This window comes from Streptopelia decaocto (assembly GCF_964273445.1).
Source record: "Streptopelia decaocto genome assembly, chromosome: 3".
NCBI classification, from domain to species: Eukaryota; Metazoa; Chordata; class Aves; order Columbiformes; family Columbidae; genus Streptopelia; species Streptopelia decaocto.
The window spans coordinates 13,135,800-13,160,914 of record NC_138656.1 but is presented as its reverse complement, the minus strand read 5'-3'; the positions used below and the strand labels follow the sequence as shown (position 1 = coordinate 13,160,914).

The 25,115-nt window shown below is 46.8% G+C and overlaps 1 protein-coding gene across 5 annotated transcripts in view; it reads right to left on the bottom strand.

Moving 5' to 3' along the window:
- SLC8A1 (solute carrier family 8 member A1) overlaps positions 1-25,115 on the bottom strand; it is a 145,310-nt gene that overhangs the window by 13,509 nt on the left and 106,686 nt on the right. For all 5 annotated transcript variants that reach the window (XM_082048767.1, XM_082048771.1, XM_082048769.1 and 2 more), the window contains one exon: positions 2,801-2,904. In XM_082048767.1, coding sequence (XP_081904893.1) covers positions 2,801-2,904 — 104 coding nt within the window. The remainder of the gene's footprint in view (positions 1-2,800; positions 2,905-25,115) is intronic.

The following is a 25,115-nucleotide window of genomic DNA, read 5'->3' as shown; positions in this document are numbered from 1 at the left end:
CAGTGCAGAGAGACATGAACACAGACTTTTCAACCCACATCTGCAAGCTGCCAACCCCACAGTATCTCATATATGCTGTGGAGTGGGTGAAACCAGTGTAGGCCTGCCCTGGGGCTGCTTTGGGGAATGAGGCCACCCTATCCTGGAGATGGCCAGCAAAGAAATTCAGAGGCCAGGTGGGCTCTAAATCTTCCCAAGACCAAAGGCAAAGTTTGCACAGCATCTTCAAAATTGTTGGCCAGCTTTCCTGTCCAGCCACAAACATCCTTAAGTCACCAAGGAATCCTGTTTCTGCCACGCCAGAGTAAGAGGCGATGGGTTAATTTGCAGGGTGCAGGTTTGAAACTCGGGGTGTTGGCGGGTTTACTATGGCTGTAACAGTGCTGCTCCCAATAAATGCTCCTCGGCACAGCGGGCACTCATTAACGTTAGTGACTTTGGGGCCCTACTCCGAGGTAAGATGTGGCATTAGATACCTGATCTTACATAAATAGTGCTGACCACCCTAAAAGAGAATGCTGTGAGCAAAGAAAAATGTCAAACAAAATCAATTGTCTCACAGACAAACTGGAAAAATGGAAAAGAAAAATGAATGCGCGCTTACCAAGCTCATTCAACAACAGGGCTGTGAAGGAGACAGACAGAGACAAACACAGAAGAAGAAAAGTAAATGAATAATGAAATCAAAAGGGATATCCACAGAAAGACTCCAGATCCCAGGACAGAGATTTCAGATCTGTAAAGCTGCAGGACACTATTAGTGTTTAGAGAAAGGCACTAAAAATAAAGGAACAGAAACATTTAATGGGACTGTGGATTTAAAATAAAAACTATTGCAAATGTGGGGTGGACATGGGATTAAAAATCACACACCAAAAATTCATTTTTCCCCTTTGAATTTTATGTGCAAGATCTTCCATTGGTCTCGGAGGTAGTTCTGCCCCGGGGGAGGACACAATATGTGCAGCGGCTACTGGCTTTGACCTCCTCCAGCTGCCTAATGAGGAGCAATAGCTCCAGCAGACAGCTGCTCTTCTGGCCTGTGCAATGGGAGTAGAAAAGTCTGTGGCAAGGCTTGGCTCAAGGATCTTGTTCAAAATTTTAGGTCTCCAAAACAAAATAAAAAGCCACTCCCTTAGAGCACTGGTGGGTCTCTGGCCCCTACAGCATGCATCACACCAAGGCTACATGGCCCAAGGGTGACATTTCAGAGATGATCTTGTCTCCAGGGTGCTAAGCATACTTCTCACCCCACCTCACTGCCTCTTGTACAAAACTAAGCACAAAAACTGTGTTTAAAAAAAATCATTGCATGGCCAAAACAGCATATAGACTTGCCTTCCAGCTAGTGAATTTACAAAGTTGAGCTTCTTTTGAGTTTCCTCAATTATCTTTGTGACCAGGAAGATTAAGAAATTTCTTTCCTTTTCCTTTTATTTTTAATAAAAAATTTCAGCTGGGATCTTATGAGTTGGTATCGCGATTCTCAACCTTGACTCCTGGAAAGCATGTTTGCTTTCGCCAGACTTGCAAGACTGAGCCCACATTGGTCCCTGTGACACTGGCCAAAGCCAGAGCTGCTGAGTGGAGTTGTCTATGTGTCACTTTATCCTAGCAACACCAGCTATGCTCCATAGATGCTACCAGCACTGTTTCATGGTACAAATCCTACCTGCAGAGCCTGGGACATGCCAGTGTGTCTGATTTTTCATCCCTGCTTCTGCTACTTAGTCACATAAACTGACAGTAAATCCAATGGAGGGGACAACGCAGCTGACCTAGGTGGCACCTGTGGTGAAGGGGAACATGGCATCACTGCCTGATGTGTTTTCAGCCTGAAATACAAGAGCATGTCCTCGCTCAGCATGGGGGACCTCTGGGGGGCCTCTCTGTCCTGAACAAATAATATATTACAACCCATGCCTGCTGAAGGGAGAGCTTATGTCCCAGAAATTAGAAAGCAGCTCCAAGGCAGACAGACCAAATACTGCTGCCAATTTTTTACAAAGGCTTTAATAAGGGTCTGTTGTAGGGCAACTAATTATCTTAAGTAACTCTGAAACTGCTTCTTGCTCAGTCACTAAGAGTGTTCAGAATTAGCTGTTGCCATTAATTTTCACTTAATTTCCTAGCAGAAAGAATGCATGGAAAAATAAGTGAACTTTATCTTTTTTTGGAAGGTTTGCAGTTGGTTTAGAAATGTTTTTATTTTATGTGATGAAAGATGAAATTGTTTTTATTATTCCTATGAGAAGCTATTACCCAGTGCAGAGCCATGAAACTATTTGAGTATAACCTGATTTCTCCTAGATTCATTGCATCTCATAGTATTACCTGCTTATGCCATGATTCTCAGCTATTTTCAGAGCCTTTTGCCAGTATAAAAAGGCCAAAATTACTGCTCTGGCCATGCCTTTTATTTCAGTGAAGTCTGTTTTATCTTACAATAAAAATGATGCAGCGTCACCTTTTTACTTCCCGAGACTGCATTTTCTACTCGATTAAATGAAGGTGCAGCTGCAGCCTGGCAGGGCAGCACTCTTGAAATGTTTCTGGGGTGCTCCAGGGCCTTCCTGGGAGCACATCTTGCTCCTGGGGGGCCCTTGTGAGTGAGATGGAGTCCTCCCAAAATGAAACAGGAAAGAAAACAGAGCAAAAAAGGTGCAGTGGCCAAGCTTTGAAGGAGGGAGGGCAAAATGGCCAGGAGCCAAAGTGCGAGGAGAAAGGAGTGTGAGAGTAGAGAGACACAGAGAAAGCAGACGGAAGCGTCTCAAGAGCTGGTCTGGTTTTACTCTCACACCTTTCACTCCTCGTCGTAGCCACACCGGGTCCCCAAGCACAAGGAAGAAACTGCACTCTTTCTCATACTCCTCACGGTCAAGTACTCTAAGGGTAATGAATTTCCTGTGGGAACACAAGACAAAGGCAAACACATGATTGGCATCACACACGCATGCAGTTCACGTCCACCCGGATGCCGTGGTGCTGGAGATGGTCAGGTGGGGGGAAGAGGCTGCACATCCCCCCTGGGGCATATGGGGAAGGGCAGGAGAATCTCCACCACCCTTGGTGGGTTGGGGAAAGACTGAGTTCAGGGGGGATGGGAAGTCTCCTCCCTCCTGCCCTTTTCCATAGGCATTGGAGATGTGAGCTCAGTGTTGCAGGTGCTACGCATGAGTGAGCCAGACAGGGACACACAGGCTGGGCTCAGCCCCAGAGCACATCCCCCACCTTTCTTCTCACTCATCTCCACCAGTCGGGGCTCCCCAATCTCTAGGTAGAAGGTCTTGTTTTTCTCATACTCCTCATCATCTATCACCTTGATTGATATCGTTTTGCTGGAACAGAGAAGAAGAAATAGAGATTCAAGAGTAAGGGGGGGAAAGGGAGGAGGGGAGACAGGGAGAGGAGGAGGGTAGAAATGGCAGGAGAAGGAGACTGTGGACAGAAAACAGTGGATTTAGTAGCACAGGCTGGAGAGGCAGCACAGCTGAAAGCAAATGGCAGGAGCTGACGGGTCGAGATTGCCTCAGAGTGAGCATGGGCCACAGGGTCAGAGAGTCAGCAGCTCGCAGGATGCCATTGTCCTCCACATAGACAGAGACCATGGCTGGACATGGCATAGCCTGGACCAGCCTCCCTCAGAGGTGCCTCAGCTTGGGGTCAGCAAGACATGACCCTTTCCAAAAACCCAGGGTGCAGAACAACCCCTTGGCAGCTTGCACACACCTCACAGGCTCCCAGCACAAGCACTGGGAACCACCAAGGCCCTGAAAGCTCGACGCACTGCTTAAACCTGCTTCTGCACATGGAGAAGGCTCTGTCTCACCAGGCACAGCAGATCCATGCACATCATGATCAGCTGCTCAGTTTGGTCTTTGGAGGCTCCAGCTTACAAGCTCCAAAGGGATGATAGAGGTAGGACTTTGTGGAGGGGGAACATAAGGGAGCAACAGTCTTTCTCGTCAGGACAGGTTGAAGGAAAGCTTCACTGATGGTGAGATTTGACTTTTAAATTTTCCTTTGCAAGCAGCACATCCTTCCCCAAGCCTCAAATGTTTAAGAGTCATGTAGCAAGTCTCTCTTCTCACATGGCCCAGGGTTACTGAATTGCCACTGTGGCATTAGCAGGGCAGGTCCAAAGGCAGAGCCCCTGCTCAGAGCACAGCCACAAAGAATGCACCATGAAGCGTGAAAATCTTGCAGGAGGCTGTGGCCAGCAGCATAGAGATTTGTTCCTTGGGGCACCCAATATGGTGAAAATTGAATGAATGAATTGCTTTGCAAGGAAAAAAAAATAGCATGGAAGTTTTCCAGTTCTTTTCAGGGTCTCACGTAGGTAGCCCAGAAACACCCAGCTGGAAGCTGCTTGCCAGAAGGTGACCAAACCCCTGGGGTACAAGGTGCTCCAGCATGTCAGGGGGACTGCTGCGTTTTTTCCTACAGTGCAAAGCCCTTGAAAGAAAAGATAGGGAGGCAGAAATCTAGCAACCCCTGCTCCCACCTGGAGCATCCTGCTCACTGTCACATATGTCTGGCATTGCCGCCAGGACTGGACAACCTACTGGCTCTGACCTTGTCCCAGACGTGAATCAAAGAATCATAGTACTATAGAATGGTTTGGGTTGGAAGGGACCTTAAAGGGCATCTAATTCCAACCCCTCTGCCGTGCATGGGGACGCCTTCCACTAGGCCATGTTCCTCAGAACCCCATCCTGTCTGGCCCTGAACACTTCCAGGGCAACCTGTTTCGGTGCCTCACCACCCTCATAGTGAAGAATTTCTTCCTAATATCTAATCTAAATCTACCCTCATTCAGTTTAAAGCCATAAACCCTTGTCCTATCACTACATGCCCTTGTAAAAAGTCTCTCTCCAGCTTTCATGTAGGCCTGGTTTGGGTACCAGAAGGCTGCTATAAGGTCTCCCTGGAGAAATAGGAAAGCAATAATAACAAGAAATAAAATGGCAATGCAGTGACTATCTGTAGCCCTCTGCTTGCTGCTGACCTTCTGGCTGGGTTTGCTCTTCCTCCATGATTACCCTTCTGTGAATACTCTTGCTTAAATAAGCTTCCCAGTCATTCTCCTCCTGCCCAAGCCTGTCTGTCCCATCCTTTGAAGAAACACCTCTTGTCCCGTCGCTGGTTCCTCTGTGCTTTCCATGGGCAGCCAGCACAAATTGGAGCAGCCCCGAGGCTGCTCTAATGTACGATTAAGGAGGATCTGCTGTTCCTGGCAGGTCCCAGCACTGAAAACCCATCAACATGGAAGAAAGCCACTCACTAGGGGAGTGAAATTCAGGACATGTTGCCATAATTTCTGGCTTTCTCCCCTTCTTGCACGTATGTACTGCCACCCAGAGCCCCTCTGTTAAGCTGAGAAGTATTTGGCAGCAGAGTGGACATTTTATTCTCATTCAGAGCAAACACTGCCAAGCACTTGGAGGAACAGCCAGGATGATTTCTTGTGCTGTTTGCTTTGAGTCAGAAGTGTATTAAGTTTGCCCTTCATGCCTATAATGAAACCATTTACTCAAGAGCAAGCAATGGCTGTGAAAAGTGTAACAATGCAGCACCCAGACTATTTTATGATTCTATGATTCTATGGCTCAGTGTAATTGTATTTGATAATGAATATCTGTAATAATTTGTTCTGTTTATAATTATTGCTGCAATAGTTTGTATATAGGAAAAACGGTTACCAAGCACACAGTTGATCTTGTTTTGATGAGTTAATGAAGGATACAAAAATGCTCTGAGCCAAGCTATCAAAGAGGACCTGACAGAATTAACAGAATGGCACAATTTCAAAAGCATTACTAACGAAATCAATATTTTTCCTGAAAACTGCCATTAAAATTTACACCACACCCTCCCCCCATGTATGAAAAAAAGCCATTATCAGAAAAAATAATTTTAAAAGCTGCCTTTGTAAATTCTGAAGGCAGTAGAGATACCAAGATGTAAACTTCCTAAGGGTGTGCTCTGGCTTGCTGTGTGTGGCATTCCTCAAAGCCCCACAAAATTATTCTTTCTCACAAAAAGACACCTGGGTGCCAATTAAAAAAACTGTTCCTAATGTTTATACCCAAGACTAATAGGAATTCCTTGGGGCTTAAAGTGCCGCTGCCAGCAGCTGCTGCTGTTATGCACTTTTCCAAGTGATCATTCCAGGGTGCGAGCAAGTGCTCTGTGTTGGGTAGACATATGCACTGCTGCTGTTTCTGCTGTACAAGGCTGTTGGGAAAAAGGGTGAGAGGAACAAATGAAATGGCAAGTCTGCTCTATGGATGAAGCTACAATCAGCAAGAACTACTGAGGCAAATTTGTCCCTGGGATGAGGCTCCAATCCCAGACAAAATTTTCTTCCTAATGATGTCTGAGATGACATCTGAGAAACAGCAAGCATATGAGGATAGCACAGGCTGTCCTTAGAGCATGCCTGATCTCCATTGCCCTGCCTTTTGCCCACTGCAAAGCCCCTCCACGGGGTCTCCCATGCACATTGCCATGCGGCAGGGTTTGACCAGCAGAGAAGGAAGGTCACGCAACTGCGACGTTTATTGTGCATTAGAGTAAGGGTTGCTTCCTACAGGAATCTGGGATGTGCACTGATGACACTCTGTTCTTGCTGGATCCTCTGACATGGTCTCTACTTCGCACTCCTCTCCTAGGCAGAGATTTTCTGGGTAGTACTGGCAGTGACAATGTGAGCAGCACCCAGCTGGCATGTGGCTGTCCAAGCAAGCTGTGGATTGCAGCCCATTTTCCTGGTGGCCTCACCTAGTCCTGTGCTCCTGCTGCATTCAGTGTCCAGCTTAGCAAAGTTTGCAAGCCTGTTGCCTGCAGTCCTTTTTTTTTTTCAGCCGTACACATACTGTGAAAGGCTGATTTTCTTGCATTAAAATACATGGTGTGAATGAGGCAGAGCAGGGCCACTGGGCAGAGCCAGGACAGTTTGCTGAGGCTCAGGGAGCGATGTGGTCTGCAGCACTGAGTACAGCAGCTGAGATGTCTGCCCCTTGGTTTCCCCAGCTAGACACAGTGGGATGAAGTATGTTGAGACACAAAATCCTGACAGTGCAAGTACATACTGAAATTTGCATTTAAAATCTCTCCTGTCGTTCATAGGTTCTTTCAGCAGAAGAGGTGATAGTGCTTGTGTAAACAGAAAACAAAAGGGACACTGTACAGCACCCTGAAACCCCCACTGCTGAGTCACTGCAAGGCCAGAAACCAGGAGTCCCAAATCCACCAGAGGGAGAAAGAAACAGAAGAGAAAACCAGAAGATTAAAGCAGCCTCTAAAACATTACACATTTTCTTCACCTCATGTGCATCTGGTGTCAATCTAGATGGTGTTTCCAAGCTGTTCCTCAAATTCTCACAGAGGTCTAGAATGTGTTTTGATTTGAGGATGAAAGTGATGTTTCTGCCATAATCTAGCATCTCTAGGAGCTGAGTGTTTAAGCCAAACACTCAAGACCCCATGAGTGTGCAACACCACAGCCCTTGAAAAAGCCGGAATACTTTTTTTTCCTGCCTTTTCTCTCGATCACACTACTAGTGGGAAAGAGCAATTTTTGTAGCATCTCTCCAACAGATTCAAGTGCATAGGGCTAGAGGTTTCTCTGCTGAGCCAGGCTGTGCATTGGCCTGAACCACCATGCTTGGCACACCTCCTGTCCTCCTCCTTGCCTGCTGCAGGGACTCTCAGTGAAACCATGGGGCAAGTTTGCAGCAAACCACCACTGCTGCCGGCATTTTCCTTCCATTGGTGTTGAGTCCATCTTGCCTGAGCTGAAGAGCCCTGCTCTGGCATGAGGGCTAGGGGCATCCACAGCACATCCAGCTGTCTGCATTTCTGTACCAGAAATTGTTCTTCTCTGAGTCTGTAGCCAAGGCAATTGCTGAGAGAATGAGTTTCATCTTATTTCCATGTACCAGAAATCAAAGAATAAAACAAATCTTGCAGAATTGCAACTCCAGCTTTCCTCCTCTTGCTGACGCCCTGCAGCAACAAGAGAAGGATGGTATCTTCGTGATCATGGCATAAAAATCTCTGCCCAGTGCTCTCCATTATTATTTAGTTTTTGTTTCAAACCATGCTATTTCATCCAAACTGTAAAGGTCTTTTAACAGAGCATTCCTCCACAACCCTTAGTGACAATAGCCCATGGAAAAGTCCTCTTGGCTGATGATGCTCTAAGGATGGTGCACCATGGGAAGAACTGCTATATGTGATGGCACCCAATAGCCATTCAACACAGCCTCTTCTTCTGACAGCTGCCAAGAGCACCTTGGAGTAGAAGGATGTAAGAGTAGAATGGGCATATCAACACTATTTCCAACTGATGCTCTCCCAGCCCCTATGTATTTATGTCTCAGGGGTTTCCTAGCCAGACCAGGTTTCTATGTATTTAGCTAAATGAGGGCTACATTGGGCACAGATGCAAGGAGCTGGGTCTCCTAACTCTTCTATCTCCACCAGACTTTTCTCTCTTGTGGGATCAGATGGCATGAGGAATGGCTGGTGACAACCTGCATGGACCTTTGCATTCCTTTTGAACCTGTATATCTGCACAGTCATGGCACACGAGTGCCATGGATTTACATCCTCAATAGACTCACCAAAATTCTGCCATTCCCAATCTACACTATACTTCTTAGTTACATGAAATAGCAGAAACCCCTTTCACGACTTGGACAAGCAACAAGCACTGCAAGGATCAAGAGAGCTTGCTGTTTCCAGGGCATCAGCAGTCAGCTCCAGAGAAATCCAGGCAGGACATGCTGGGGGAGTGGGGACATCCCCGCGGGCTCTTCCTGACAGGATCGGATGTCCAGGAGCAGAGGTGTGTCAAGTCCAGAACTTTCTTCCTACTGCTGTTCAAGTTCAGCACAGGGAAAGGTGGTTTTCATTGCTGCACAACGCATCTATTAGCTCTCTTTCAGAATGGTAGTTGCGCCTTTTAAACACTGCTTTATTTTTATTTTTATTTTTTTTTCCAAGTGAGAGACTGCAGCTAGCTCCATCCTTGGAGATTTTCAAAGCTCACCTGAGCAACTTCTTTTAGCTTTGACATTGGCCCTCTGAGAAGAGGCTGGACCAAAGACCTTTTAATCCAGAGACCTTCCAATCCAGAGACCTTGCCCATCTCAACCGTGCTATGCACCTAGGTCAGAGATCTCACAGTTAAGAAAACATCACTGTGCTCAGATCATCCATGAGCTGGAGCTGGAAGAGCCAAGATATACTGCACACAGCCAATAATGGTGTCTCCAGTGGGCCAGGAAAATGATCATCTCTAAACACACAACCAAACAACCATTACAGCGATCAGTAACTAGTTTGCCCATGAGAGTAGAGCATGCTGTTGCTCTGTTGCCTGGACAGACAAACACTTATTTCTGAATCGATAGAGGGAATAATCCTCTTATGCAGCTTGTCACCCATCCAGCTTCCACTGATCACCCAGGAGAGCTATATGAATAGCTTGGAGGACTTTCAGCTGCAGTTCCACAGTTACAACATGCAGGGTAGGCAGTTGGGAGTGGAGTCCCATTGCCTGAACCTGGTGCTGCCAGGCCTGAGCCCACAACAGCGAGACACTTCCCACTCAGAAGGTCAGCGATCATGGTGAGAGGATAACCACGAGGGACGCATATTCTGGAGGTGACATTTCAAAGCCAAATCCATTGGTGTTGCCCATCCCAGCATGTCTTCTCAGACTCCTACAGAAAGCTGCAACAGTGATTTCTCATATGTCTGCTTGTCAGCCAGTCACTTAATTAGCTGAAGTTAAAGATTGTCATGAGAGACAGGCACATAGCCTGGGAAACTCCCAGCCTCAAGCAGCTTGTGTGAGTGTTGAGCACTGGGCAGTGCCTGTGCAGAGGGGCAAGTGGGCTGCTGTAGGGGATCAGGTGCCATGGGGGAGAAAGCTCCCAAATCATCATCAGGGCTGGACATCATCAGAGCCAGCAGCCAAGGCCATGTAAACTGGTCACAGCGAGGAGCCTGGACCAGACTCCAGGGCATGGTGGGAGCCAACCACTGAGAGCAAGGCACCACTTTCTCCTCCATCCCCTCCTTCACTATGCTTTGCTGTCCTCCTCCACTTGGTGAGCCTCCTCGGAGGCTGCAGGGTCTTGAGGCCCTGTCTGTGCTGTTAGAGATGCAAAGAGACCTAGCTGCTCCAGTGTCTGTGTCTGCTGCATGAAACTCTTCTGACTGGGGCATCTGTGAGTGCTTTTATGCACTTAGCAGCTTCATTGCTCAACATTCTGACAGCTACTCCAGGAGGGAAGTTGTCTTGTTAGTGCAAAGGGAAAGGAGCAGATCAGGCTTTTCTTCCACAAGTTGACAATAAAATTGCACCTGATGGTGAGGAGGTGACAGCCTTGCATGCAGAGAGAGACCCAGGTCTGTGGTGAAGGTGTCTGTCCCAGCCACAGGGAACGAGGCTTGTTGGGAGACACATGAGAGGGCAATGCAACACCTGACCACGCAGAGCAGAGACACACCTTCCTGAGGGACAGAAGATTTGCAGAAACGGGCCAGATTCTGCAAATGACCTTGTGTCACACATGATTTTAGCTGTTACCCACTGGTCTGCGACAGATGTGTGGGTTCATTAGGGTTTCTGTCCCTGCTGATGTGATCCTGTCTTTCTAAGATGCCCCATGAGACAGCCATGCAGGGTCATTTGCAGAACCAAGCCTTGCTGACATGAAATGTCTGTACTTAATGTACATTTTGCCTGAAGTGTGCTGCAAACATGATGGGGAGCCTGATGCATGCTTTGGGAAGTGTGGATGTGAGCTGATCTGATGTGGCAGCTTGGTTTGCTGGTCCAGCGGCCCAGGTCTTTGTGGGGCTGCACAGTACAGTACCTACCAAACTGTGATCAAGCACACTAGCCTGGGCACTGCAAACAAAGGGAGAGCGAACCAGTCCCTCTATCCTCCCTTCACCTCTGCAGCCAAAATTCATCTGGCTGATCTTATTTTCTTGGTTGCCCTCCACCTCTTTTTCCAAGGCTTGCTGAATCAATCTTTGTAACACCGCAGGGCTGTGTTATCATTTCTGTGGCTACAAAAACCAATCACTCCCCTGGCCTCTGCATGCATTAAGTTTAAGTGGCAACGTATGGCTCAAGTACCTAACTCTGACCTGCTCCAGAGCATCATTACCAGGAAAATCCTAGAAAAGGGTCCAGCCTGCTCTTCTTTGGCCTCGTGGAGATACAAGATGTGGGAGGTGGTTTGCAGAAACAGGAGGACTGAGAGGTGTTGCTGCTTGAATAGCTGGGAGATAAGAGGCACAGCTGATGCTCAGTGCCTCACAAAGTACTTTTCAGGAGTGACAATTGCCAGGCAGGACGACTTCACATGCTAGACCAAATGCTGCTTCACTCTCTTCTTAAAAAGATGACCATATTGGGCAGGATCTGTCAGACCAGAAATACTTTTCTGAAGAATCCCCAATGTTTGCTCTGATCTGATTGTGAATTTTGAACACTGACTAATGCACTTCCTCATTCATCAGTCAATATCACATTTCTCAAGAGGTCAGCTGGGCAAAGATGCACGGCAATCTCTTGATCTGCCCAAAACAGGGCCTGAGCCCTATGTCATGCTTAAATGTTTCTCTGTCCTGGGACAGCTGAAGTTGTGGTGTCCCACTTGCCATAGCTCTGGATGCAGTAACACCAGGACAAAGCAGTGCTTTGCTGTTCTTTCCCAATCCCATTGACATATATGTCTAGTGATAGTGATCCACAGCCCTTACAGGTCCCAGAGTGCTTGCTGGAGTCAGGATCACTGGGGGATCAAACAGGAGAGACTCCACCTCGATCAGTATCTGGATCTCCAAGGACAGCATGCCAAACAGTGCAATACATGTGACAATGACTAGGAGAGAAAACACGTTTGATGTGAATTTGATCAAAAACACCCCTAGCAGAAATTGCTTAAGGCACCCAGGAAAGCTGACAGAGCAGAAATAACTTATCCCCTGGCTTTGCATAACCCTGCCCATGCCAGCTAAAAACTGCCATTAACCTCTAAAAATTCAGCCTGTTCTGCAAGCAAAGGATTGACAGCCCAGGGCTCAGCCCAACCCAATATCCTTTCTCAGTATAAAACCTGCAAATCTCATTTCTAAGACTGCAGGATTCAGAGCCAAAATCTGGCATTTCTCCCTATTCTGCCTTTCTGGGATTTTCTCCTTGTGCCTGGCTGGTCAGTCAGGTCTGTGGGTAATGCAGGTAACAAAGGGGACAGAAACCTCGCTCCAACGTTTCATCATGCTCCATAAGCAAGATTTGTCCCAGTTCACAGGGCACAGAGTGCCCTGGGTGGTGTGTTGCAGGGAAGAGATGTGTGCTGAACTGAGAAGGTGTCAAGGCTGGATTTTAAATCCCTGCTGGAAAATTTGAAGTGGAAAACAAGCACAGTGAGGAATAAAATCATGGAGCCGTTTGGGTGGGAGAGGACCTCTAGGTCAACTACCCCATCCCTCTCCCTGATTGTTCTCATACATGTTTTCCCCAAGGAAAGCAAATGGAAACTCATACAAGTGCTTCTTTTCTATGCACCCACATACGTATGTGGCTTTTCTTTATAGCCAAGTTCCCCCCTTATGACAACAATTGCTCTAACCTTTCAAATAAGTATGCATTGCGCTTCCCTGTGTGTACCTGGCATAGGTGCCATGACAATATTCCTCAAACAGGAGACATCACACTTATTGAAATGGCTTTGGCACTCCCCAAAATGAATTTAAACAAGCAACTGCCAGCAGACATTTCTGCAGCCCTGTAAATCATTTAGCAAACTTTGCTGAGTTAAAGCTGACTAAACAAAACAGTAGAGACCATGCAAAATAATAGGACCGTGTCTAATAGTGTGGCTTCAGCATCAGGAATCAGGATTCAAGGAAGCCCAAGATACATCTGCTGTGCATCAGTTGCTCCAGCACTGCCACTGCAGCAAAATTTTGTATCAATCATAGCAGTGCTTGTGTCTCAGGGAAAAACATATTTCAAATCCCTCTTGCCTCGGTTTCAAGGCAAGGGAGAATTTCTCTTGTTGTTTGGGAAGACATTGGACAAGGGGCAGGTGGCTCTGCTGCTGGAAAAACAGCTGTACATGGGAAAAGAAGGAGACAACGAGGAGATGCTCAGCAACAGCAGAGGGCATGCCACAGCAATTCAAAGGGCAAACATCAATAGTAACTGTGCAGGCTTCCTTTCAGGAGCAGTATCCAACTTCATTTAAACTCCATGCTCAGTCAGAGATACCTCTGACTCCTGTTATCTGCTGGATAGCCCCAAAGATCAGCCCCTTCTTTTCAAGACACTCCCACAAAACTCTTGGAATGGTGACCCAAATGCAGGATCAGGGTCTCTCAATGGTAGAAATAATGGGCAGAAATAAACCCTTCACCATCACTACATTTATCATCCTTTGCTCAGTGATGCAAGTGACTGACTTCAAGCCTCAGAAAACACCCGTAACAGAACCATTTTGTGCTGCGTTGCTCACACTGATGTGTCCTGCTGCTCTCAACGGCTTCTGTGTCAACTTAGCAAAACACGTGTGCATGCACACACATGCACACAAGTTGCAGTCAAACTGCTAAACAAAATGACATCTGCCTCGACACACAATGTGGGCATTTGTGCAGATGTGATCTGTATTTGCAAGCACAGCACGCAGCAAACATCCTACCTGCTCTCCCTGCTGGGACCCCGCTGATGCTGATGGACTCCTAAGCTACAGCAAAGCCTTTTGATCTTTTATGAGCATGTTGCTAAGTGTCACGCTGAACTTTTATTAGAAGTTGTAAGTAATATACTGTCAAGGGAGGTTCAAGTGCAATGCTCGCATTTCAGCAATTTAAATAACTGTCTGCAGAGTTCACTCCTGGTCCAGACTCTCTTTGGCAAGTCACCTGTTCTGGACTAGTATCAGGGCTTACCTGAATCTATAGAAGTCATGAAGCCTCTGGGTACCAGCATATGAAGTGCTGTTGTTATACAGACTTGAAGCATCAGGGATGCTCATTTCTGAAGACCATAACCCAAGCCATGAACTACGCCCCAGTGCTATGCCATGCTGTTGCTATGCCACCAGGCAAGCCCTGTGAGTGATGCGATGCAGAGCTGCCCAGGGATAAGGCCAGCAAACCCAGAACAGACCCTATAAAGTCCTGTGCAGTTACCCCCAGAGAGAGGCTGCTGCTACGGCAATGCTGCCTTAAACAGTGACAATATTTGGAGCATTAAGTCAACAAATGACCCCAAAATCTCAGCTCTAAGTCCTGCCCTAAAGGTACTGCTTGGTACTTTCACACTGTTGTTTCCATCCTTTCATAAAATCATAGAATGTCCTGAGTTGCAAGGGACCCACACAGTACATCGAGTCCAGCTCCTGTCCCTGGATATGACAACTCCACAGTTCCCACCATGTGTCTGAGGATATTGTCCAAATGCTTCTTGAACACTGTCAGGCTTGGGGCCGTGACACCTCCCTGGGGAGCCTGTTAGAGTGCTCCACGATCCTCTCAGTGAAGAAACTTTTCCTAAAGTCTAACATGAACCTCCCCTGACTCATCTTCCTGCCATTTCCTTGGGTTCTGTCATTGGTTGCTAAAGAGAAGAGTTCAGTGCCTGGCCCTCCTCCTCCCCTTGTGAGGAAGCTGTAGACTGTGATGAGGTCTTCCCTCAGTCTCCTCTTCTCCAGGCTGAACAAACCAAGTGACTTTGGCCACTCCTCATATGGTTTCCCTTCTAAACCCTTCACCAACTTTGTGGCCCTCCTCTGGACACTCTCCAGTAGCTTTATAGCCTTTTATATGTCCTTTATATCCTTTGGGGATGGCTCTGGCCAAGAAAGAACATGTGCTGAGGTTGAGCGCCAACAGTGGAGTTCCTTTCTGCCCTGAGCCCAGCAAGACTTTACAGGGAGGGGATAAACTTGGCCCCAGGCCTTGGCGCCTAACATGGCAGAGCAATGGAGAAAGCTGATCTGCCTCTGAAATTTGTGTCTCTGGACACTACTTGTTTTCAGAAAGAGGGAGTGAGCACAAGAGCTGATTTTACCTCCCCTGGCTGGAAACACAGCGAAGCTTCAGACAGTTTGGGACTTATTTTTGTTTTATTTTTTTTTTTCTCCTCCTCTGCCTTTCCAATGAGTCGCCTCTCCAGAGGGCAGAGAAAACAAATGTTCCAGCAGAGATGTTTTTTTTTTTTTCCCTGCCTTTTCAAACACTTTCAGGTCTTTAGGAGCTGCCAGTGATTAATACCCATCCCCTTGCAGAGACCTTTCTGACACTGCCCCAATAAGACCAGAGGAACTGAATGTCCTTGAGCTGCTGTGTCCTGGCAGAGGCAGGTGCTAGAAGATGTGTGGGGCTGTGGTACCCAAGGGGAGGGTGCTGCCACAGCAAGGATCTGTTCCCTGTCCCTGCCTAAGGGTTTTGCCACTCCAGTAGCTGCAGCATCTTGATACAGGCCACTTCAGTGGGGTCCCCCTGATGCTGGACACATGTGAGATCAAGAACATCTAAGCAATTTCAAGAGCCATGTTTCACAGTGTGTGACTGACATGCTGTCTGTTTACTGCCAAATAAATTAAACTGTGGAATATGGCCCTCTCAACTGAAGCTGTCTGCATAAAAACCCTTTGAAAGAGACACCAGGTTTCCTGAAATCCCCAGTGATATGGGTTAAAGCCTATGGTGGCAACACAAAAGCAAATGCTTTTTTGCTAAGAATTCCTCCCAGTGCTGAGATAAGCAGCAAACCAACCCTATAAGGAGGATGAAAAAATTCTGCTTCTGTCTCCAGTTAGCAAGGGCATTGTTTAAACAAACAAGAGGAACAGAGTGGTTGAGAGAACGTGAACGTAGAAGAGCACTCAAGTGCTTTCTGTCAGCTTGCTGCATTACAACCTGGGCAGGGTCCCTGTGACGGGCTCAGCCTTGACCAGCAGGTCTTCTCTTCCTCGGGAAAAAAGTCCATATTTCAGTTTACATGCACCTGAGTGAAAATGGCAAGGAGCATTTAAAAACAGCAATATGGAAAAATCTCTGCTCACAGAGACCTCAGTCGAGTGTCAGTCCCATTTATGGCAACCATGGCAGCAGGATGCAGCATTTGATGCCCTCAGCCTAGATTTTTGTGAGCACAGGCCATTAGAGGACAACCCCCTATGGGAGCGAACTCAATCCAGCTATGCATGGGGCTAAAAATGGCTCCCCTTTGTCACCAGCTCAGCAGCTTCTGTCCCTGTCTCTTGGAGGACTGGTGGATGTATAAAATGATGGATGGAATATCCTACTGCAGAGCCCCATGAACACGCACATGCTGGATTTGGTCCTGTGACAATCAAAGGTAAGAAGACAAAGCCCACCAGATTGTTTGCAAGGACAGGGCTCTCTCAAGCCCCACAGGCCACACACCCCATGTCAGGGGCTGCACAGGGGCTACCCCAGCTTTGTCTGCACATTGCTGTCATGCTGAAAACTGCTGATGTTATGTGGAAGCAGCGATTCCCACATAAAGCCTGGAGCCTGGAAGCTGGTTTCCATCTCTCTGCAATCCTTAGTTCAGATAACAAGAGTGAAAGGTTTCCAGACATTTTTTCTCCAGCTGATCCTCATATCTTACACATGCTCATCTAGATGCCTGATGCTCTTAGAGTTTTGAGTTAAAAGCAGAGCATGTCAAAGCACCTGTCATTAAACTTGCCCATGACTTTCTATTATTTTTAGAGTCTGTTTCAATTGCTTGATACTTTGCCATACTCTAGTAACTTGCAAAATGTGTAGACTTCTTCAAACTGGCAGCTCAAGGTCTTGGAGTATTTCATCTGCTCTGGAAATTCTCCATATTCTACCAGCACCCAACCTGCCTTTACATGGGCTGTGCCCTCAGCCAGGGCTTTCCCAAGGTCTGGGAGTGGCTGGGGAACTGGGAGCTCTGGGCTATCAATATCTCCAAGCGCATGGGCTCACACTTGCTGTGAGGATGACAGGATCTCTGCAGTAATCTTCATAGCCCTTCTCATCAACTTGTGCTAGGTAAGCAATGATGCTTGCTAGGGCATCTGTCTTTGCCTCCTTGTACTCAGCCTGAGATTGGCAGGGGATGATTCTCCTTTTTTTAGCTGTCTTGATCCTGAGCTCAGCTTAGTGAGCCAGGCCTGCTGGGGAAAGCCGGAGACACATGGCTGGAGTTTATCTAGAATCATAGAATCACAGAATCGTGGAATGTCCGGAGTTGGAAGGGAGCCACAAGGATCATCAAGTCCAACTCCTGTCCCTGCATATGACAGCCCCAAAATTCACACTATGAATTCACACACTCTGGGCCAAAGCACTTGGCTTGGTAGGACCATGCTCCAACTTGCTCATTGCGTTGGCTGTCTGCAGATGGAGTGATGCTACAGAAAAAACCCTGCTGCTACTGGGAAAAGCAATTTAAAACTAGAAGACTTAGAAGCATTTAAAGCACAAAGACGTAGAAACACACATAAGTATTGTCCTTGGGAGTTTGTCCCTAGCCTGGGCCTGGTGAGGACCACAGGAATGGTTTTGGAGCTGTCAGGTGGAGGGAAGGCAGGAGGGATGCTGGGGGAACAAGGGCTACTTGGAGAGCCCTCCCAGTGCAAAGCCTGGGAGGGGAAGAAAGAGAAACAGAGTTAACATTTGCCTTTGGCTCTAGAAAGCCAAGCTGGTGATAGTAATTGCAGCGTTAAGAAAACAGGTGTTTTTAAGAAGTGTTGTAAAGACACTGTCTGCCAGGATTCAAGTAAACTGTACTGAAGGGTAGAAAGAGGAAAACAAATTGACCAGCCAGGAAATAAAGTCTGCCTTTTGTATTCTGCCCCTTTTCCTCTCTGAAACTCATTAGCTTTTCCTTCAAGCATGGATAGGTGCTGTTGTGGGGATATTAGTGCTTTCAAAAAAGAGAATGAAATCCCAGCAGGAGACTCCATTCAAAGAGCCTGTTTGGAACTGGCTGAGGTACCCTTCCAAATGCTACTCCGTGCAGCCCCCACCGCTGTCATTCATCACACCAATTCACACCATCTCATCATGGTGCCTGTTTTTTTGACTATCAAGATGCCGAGCTGACCATGAACCTGTTTGTTTATTACAGCCAGCTAGAGATTCTCTGCAACACATAGTTGCAGTTCTATTTTCTCACCAGTGTTCACATTTTTAAAGTGATTTAGGTGTTTAAGGTTAATTTAAACCCTAACCACAATAGCTGTAGCAGGGCTTAAGCATGGTCAGGGTTTCTGGCAATGTGCCTGCAGTCTCCAGCCTGAGCCTGACCAGCCAGAAGCTGCAAGAACACCTGTGGCAGCACCATCTCAAAGACTCAGCTGATGGTACCACCATGTGTAGCAAAATGCATGAGGACCTGGATCAAATCTGTAGAGAAGGGCCATGAGGCCGCACAATAAAGTGAAATTTACATCCCTGCACTTTTCAGCATGCTTTGACTGCATTTCAAAACGAATGGGGAAATTCCAGGCAGCAAGCAGAAAACGAACCTCCAGAAGTGCTCAGAGGAAGGCAGCATCAGGAGAGCCAGGGCGAGCCCCAGCTCAGCGGGCACAGGGCTCAGATGCTCAGCTGAGCCAAGGTGCCCAAGAGCAGCTGCTGCAGCCCTGGTCTTGGGAGCCCTCTGTGGAGGTGAACATTTGTTTGTGGTTGCTCTTTCCCCAGAGGAACTTTTGCAGAGCATATTAGCAAAAGTCTCCAATCATTATTGGCACTACTCAGGGAAGATGTCAGGGCATAGAAAAGGAAAATGAAAAAGAAAATAAAAAAGAAAAAGAAAGAGATGGGAAAAAAGGAAAATAAAAAGGAAAAGAAAAAAGGAAAAAGAAAAAGGAAAAGAAAAAAGGAAAATAAAAAGAAAAATAATAAAAAGAAAAGGAAATGAAAAGAAAGGAAAAGCTTAGGGATTTGTAACGGTGCTGCATGCATTTGCTGAGAGAGATTTTTAATTTGCTGCCTCCTTTTCTGAGCACTACAAAATGCATCAAAGAACATACATTTTTTTAAAAGAACCCTCTAGTAATGTTTTTTATTGTTTTCCAATTCATAGCTGCCAGAGAGCCTGAAAGATTATTTTGCACAGAGCTATAAGTGATGCCCCATATTAATGATTGCTTTCACTGATCTTTGGAGGGAAATTCCTGGGTGACTTGTGAAGATGAGCTTTCCATTTCTACACCTCAAATAAAGAGTTTCATGTCAAAGCCCTTAGCAGATAGGCAGAAAAGTGTGCTTCCAAGTTCCCAGAAACCCAGATAAAAATGCCCAAGGTATATTCCAAGTGGATGACAATTTAAGTTCCATTTACAAACAAAACCAATCTGCATTTGAAGAGCAAAGAGGACCTTGCACCATGTTCTTGGGTCGGGCAGCATGCTCAGGCATGAGGGTAGAGCTTTTCCTGGGGCCAGAAAATGCTGTTGTTTACCAACTGAAACAGGTGTGCACTAAAAGATATCAGAGGGAGGCTGGTTTGAAAGTTGAATATAATAGAGGTTTATATCCAATTCACCCAAGATCTAGGTATAGACACCGATTCTTCTGTGTTTCCTAAGAAGCAGAACAAGTCACACAACAGCCTGGTGACTTCCCTGGTACACATATGGTGTCCCACAAAGTGCAGGGCCATGTATATTTAATAGGCACTGGCACATACAGGCACAGCCCTGAGGCACGCAGGCAGAGCTGCAGCAGCTGCAGACACCCTCAGCCCCAGTGCTGCCTTGTGTTGTTTCTGTCTTTTAAAGTTCAGAGTCGCCCTGTTTACCTTCTGCTACTCCTGCCCACAATCGCCAGGTTTCCCAGCGGATGGGCACATACAAACCCTGTAAACACAATGTGTCAAGAAGCGGGGGTAATGCCGCAAGCAACACAGACCTGTTTGCTGACATCACAGGAGTTATATTCACCATGAATTTTGTCCTTTATTAGGCCTCATGTATGCACTCTATTATTCATGAATCCACCCTCATTTCCTCAAACTGCAGGGGAAGCCAAGGGCTAATCGGGATGAATAATTTCCAAGAGCTCATTGGATGAATAATTTTGGGGCTGGCGCTCTTCACCCACCAGCACCCCATGGGGATGCACCCAGTGCCAGAGGATCCAGGATTTCCATTCCACGACCGTTACGAGCATTATGGAAATGAGCAATATCCAGGCAAATCAAGACCAGCTGTGAAAGTCACTGCAGCTGTTGGGAAAAATGTGACCAGCCTGTAGGGCTTCCCTTTTTCTAGTATGTTGATAGCTACAGGAAACAGACACTTTTTAAAGTTTTCACAACTGGGTTTCAGGAGGACTCATCAGCCTTATTAAATACAATATTTCACTCTGCAAGCCCTTATTTATTTATTTATCTTGGCCCCGCCATACCCACAAAGCTGCCTGGAATCAAGGAAACACAGCCTCACTGAATTTCAGACTGGAGCAATGCTCTGAGGTCTGCAAGCCAAGGAAGAACAGAAGCCAAGTTGAAAGTCTGCATACATATATATGTATATATGTTTGTAATTATTCTTTGTTGCAACGGTTTTGGAATTTGGTTGCTTTCTTTGTGTTTATAGACCCTCTTTCCAAATGTGATAGTTAGAAAAACATATTTTGTTACTATATCTAGCAACCTTTATAACTTTTTGATTTGCGGTGTGACTGGCTATCCCACAAAGAGGACTCCAGCCAGTCCCTGGTAAACAAGAGAAACAAGGCTGGGAAGGGAGGTATGTGGAATGCTTGTTTCTGTGGTTTGTAGCTGTTTATTTAATAAGGATCTGTGCATAAGCTGGATTCCATGTATCAATGCAACAAAACCAGATGCCACCTTGGTAAGTGCATCCAGGCAGTGGCTGATTTTTTCCCATTCTCTCAGCACTGTTTGCTTCAGCTGTGTGCTCAGATTACAAGTGGGTTCGTCCTGTTCCTCCATGTGGGTATTGAAAGAGCCCAAACGCCTCAGAGGAAATGAAAGTGCCTGACTTTGGAGCTGGCTGTGCACACCAGCCATTTGAACCAATTTGCATATGATTTGCATTCCATCACTAATCACTGCACAAATATGTGGAAAATACCGTTTTAATCAGCTGACTGTGAGCAAACAAAGTAATCTCTCTCACAAATTGGAGCCGGCAAATCTCCTGTCACACCATCAGAACTGAGGTCAGTTGCTGCTCAGATGGCCCAGGCTTTTCCCAAGCAAGCCAGGCCACCAGCCCAGGGACATCAGGACCCCATGCCCTGCCCATCCACTCTCCTCTGCTTCCCTCTCCCTGGCAGCCCTGATTTCTTCTAGGAAAGTGCTGTGATGCTCTGTGCTACCCGTGTTGTTGTTACTGTCAAGCACATACCAGAATCCCAAAGCTCATGCTTGCAAGCAGAGGCTGGAGGCATCGAAGCACAGGACTCATCCCAGCCTTGCTAAAACTGATTTTGTTCTCAGCAACCCCCTCCATCACTGGACAGATAGATAACTCCAGGGGACAGTCTATCAGGAAGCCAAACATTGTGGAGAAATCTGCTTTCACACCTGGGGATGAGCAGTTCACCAACACTCGGCTCTGCAGGAGCACCAGCAGCTGCTATTCCTGACCCATCATTTTTCCCGTTTTTGTTTTGCACTTCAGCTCTTTCTAAAACCTGAATGTGGCTTTCAAAAGATGCTGTGTGAAAACCTGGGCAGCTCACAAAGTGCTGTGCCCTTGGATGGGCAAGGAAAAGGGGATCACTGCCACAAGGAGCTACTTGAGGAGGATAAAAACAGGTGCCCATCACCAAATGGGCAGCCCATTGCAGTGATTCCAGGGCAGTAACTGGGCCTGTCTATCGAGCTGCAGAGGTTGTCAGAGTAATGCATGTGCCCCTTACAAAGCCAGCTACTTTTTGGATAGCTATTTAAAAAGCTTTCTTACCAGAAAGAAATAATCTAGCAGTGATTTACGCCTCTCTTCCTGTTGCTCGGCACTGCGGAAAAAATCTCCATTCTGCTATGGCAGTGGGAGGTGAGCAAAGTCAGGAAAGATGGCTTTTGCTGACACCGGGGATATCAGCCACACAGCCAGCACCTGCACAGCTCTGCCCCTGTACCCTCAGAGAAGATGATGCTTTAGGACCTGCACTGTGGGATGTCTCCAGGGAGGTAGTAGCCTGCTTGCTGGGAGGGTGAGGCTTACAGCATTACGAAAGCACACCCATTTCCCTGCCCTTCCCTCTTCTTGGGAAGTCCATGACTTCTTGGATGTTTTTAGCCACATCCAAAAATGTGTTTCGGCATAGTGTGCTTATTAGACATTAGAAAGCTATACCCTGCCAGCAGGCTTCCTGCTGCTAATCACGTGCAAACTCCACATGCAGCTTTTTATGCAGCAGGGTCATGCCTGATGTCTTGCTCCTGTGTGAGTTTGCAGTTGTCTCATATGGGGTTGAGCTACTCCAGCCTCCATTTTAATTCACTTGAGACATCTGTCAGCCATGGGCAAACCAAGCCTCACTGATCAGTCAGATCCCAAGCTGAGCCTCATTCATACCAGCACATACAGAACAGCTGGTTTTCCTTCCTGAATCTCTCAAAAATAGGCAAACCTGTTCAATTCATCTTTTAAATGTTTGCTGATGGGTCAAGACAAAAGACAGGAAGCTCTGATCGAAAGAGGAAATTTCTTGGCAAGTCCGGTGTGACTGGGTTTCCTGAGGACAGAAGTGGACCTTTGTGAGCCTGGGGCTGAGATATTCAGCAGATAAATCCCAGCTCTGCTCGTGACCCATTGTATGAGGTCTCAGGAGAACAAGCCAGGCCAACATTTCAGGACAGCCTTTGGAGGACAATACTGAAATCACCCAGTCAAAACTGGCCCTATGCCTAGTGGCCAGTGTCACCCAAGTGGGCAAGGGGCCAGTTCGGCAGCTCTGTAAATACAGCCTTTTTAATGAAAGTACTGAACTGGATCTGGATGTCTGGCCTTAACAAACCCAGATTACCCAAGAACTGACTCCACTCTGCTGCTATTTTTAGCTTCCAAAAACAGTCTCACCATGTACTGTCCTGCACCCTCTGCCTATGAACCCTTTCAGCTCGATTCGACTCAGAAACTGATTTGACACAAGTGTCCCTGTATCTGCTACTCATCTCCAGTGTCCTTGAGGTGTTGATTTTCCACCTCTTTCCACATCACACTCACTTCTGGCTGTATTTCAATCCACTTGAACAAGTTGGTGTCTCCAAGCGTTGGCAGACCGTTTCCTCAGGAGCTGCCTTGGAGCAACCAGGATGCCACATTCAGCAGGTTGCTTCCCAGCAAAACCACCTGAATATGCATGTGGCATCTCCTCTGAGCCTCAGGAGCTTTGCTAACGTAACAAACTGGTTCATGCACTTCCTCTCAGGTTCATTTTGCCACTGACAAAACACAGCTCTGGAAGCAGCAGCCGTTTGAGTTCATGTACCAAAAATCACTCAGTATCTTTAGGAAAGGGAGATCCAATGGGGCCAAACTGGCTGAGACAGAAATGGCTTAGCCATGTTGGCTTTGATCGAGCAGCCTTGGTAGGTGCCAGCTGAAATGTCCCAGCCAGCAGGTGGCACAGGGAGAGCTGCTTGTGCATCAGGACATCCAGATCTGCTTGAAGCACACCAAACAAGTGATGTCTTGCTGGGTAGAAGCCAAACAGATATAGCCCCAGCTGCCTTTCTTTTATCACCTCCAGGGCTGAGTGCTGGCACGTCAGGCAGAAATGCCATATGCCTCTTCCCAGATAGGTAAGGCACTGAACAGGCAAAAACTTACTGATACTGAGGTGTGAAATCCAGTGCTGAGCTCATGCTTAAAAATGGAGGTCCTGCAGAACTCCTTATCTGTCCTGCTCCATGAAATGCAGCCAGATAAAGCTCTGAAAAAGAAAGTCATGGGTTTTTCCCCCCACTGGTGATTCTCAGAGGAATGCAAGGTCTTTAAAAGTGTAGGCAATTATTAGTGGCCTGGCTCTATTGTTTCCTGAATCTCAGACTACCAGAAGAGGACAATTAAGTTTGGATCAGAGAATTAAAATCTACTTGAAAAAAAACACACTCTGCCTTACCCCAAACTCCTTCAATGCGAGGTACAAATTCTGCTCAACTAGGAGCTGCTTCTTTCTAATTACATGATTTTACAAGGAAAAGCTTTTTCTACTGCAGTTCAGAGAGACTTTTTTTTTTTTTGTCAGAAGTCAGATGAAAATTTATTAAAGGTAAATATTTCCTAGAACACAGATGGGGCTCCGTTGTGCAGATGTGAGTGTTAAGCTTTATCTGCATCACAGTTTGCAGGAAGCTGCTTTCTTTAACCTCCCAATCAGCAGCAATACACAGCAGCAATACACAGCAATACACAGCCCACACCACCCATAGACACATCTGGTCCTGTGTTGCTGAGGACTGTGGTCACCAGCAGGCCACCCACAAGCAATGGCAGGGAGGATGGCTGCACGTGGAGTAGCTCAGCTTTGGTTTTGGCTCAGCCTGGCAGCAGTGGCATTGCCTGCTGCCAGCCCTCGGGGGGTTTGGAAGCACAAGGGACTTCAGCTGATACTTGAGGCTGGACTGTCTCTGTTACCTCCCCATCCTCAAAACTCTTCTTCTCTGGAGGAACAAGATGTCGAAGGAGGGCAGATGACCACATACCCATTTCTCAAATATGCTCTTTATGACCTGAAATGTATAATTTAGCAGTGCTCTATGTCCTAGGATCCATTTAGTATTACCTTATGCTATTAGTTAGATGTTAATTCATTTACAATCTTATTTTCTATGTTCATAACATAGGGGCCACAGTGCCCCTACAAACATCCTCATCATAACTTGCTGAAATGGCTCAAGCTCTTACTTCTTGTATGAAAGCAACCTCACTGCCCTAAATCAAGATAGCCTTACCTCCCACACATCAGTCCAACAGACTAGCAGATCACAAAAGCCGTTTGCCCTTCTGGCCCAAATAACAGAGCTCAAATGCCTTTCCCCATGTCAAAGGCAGACTATGTGACTCCCATTTGTGTTACACCACTCA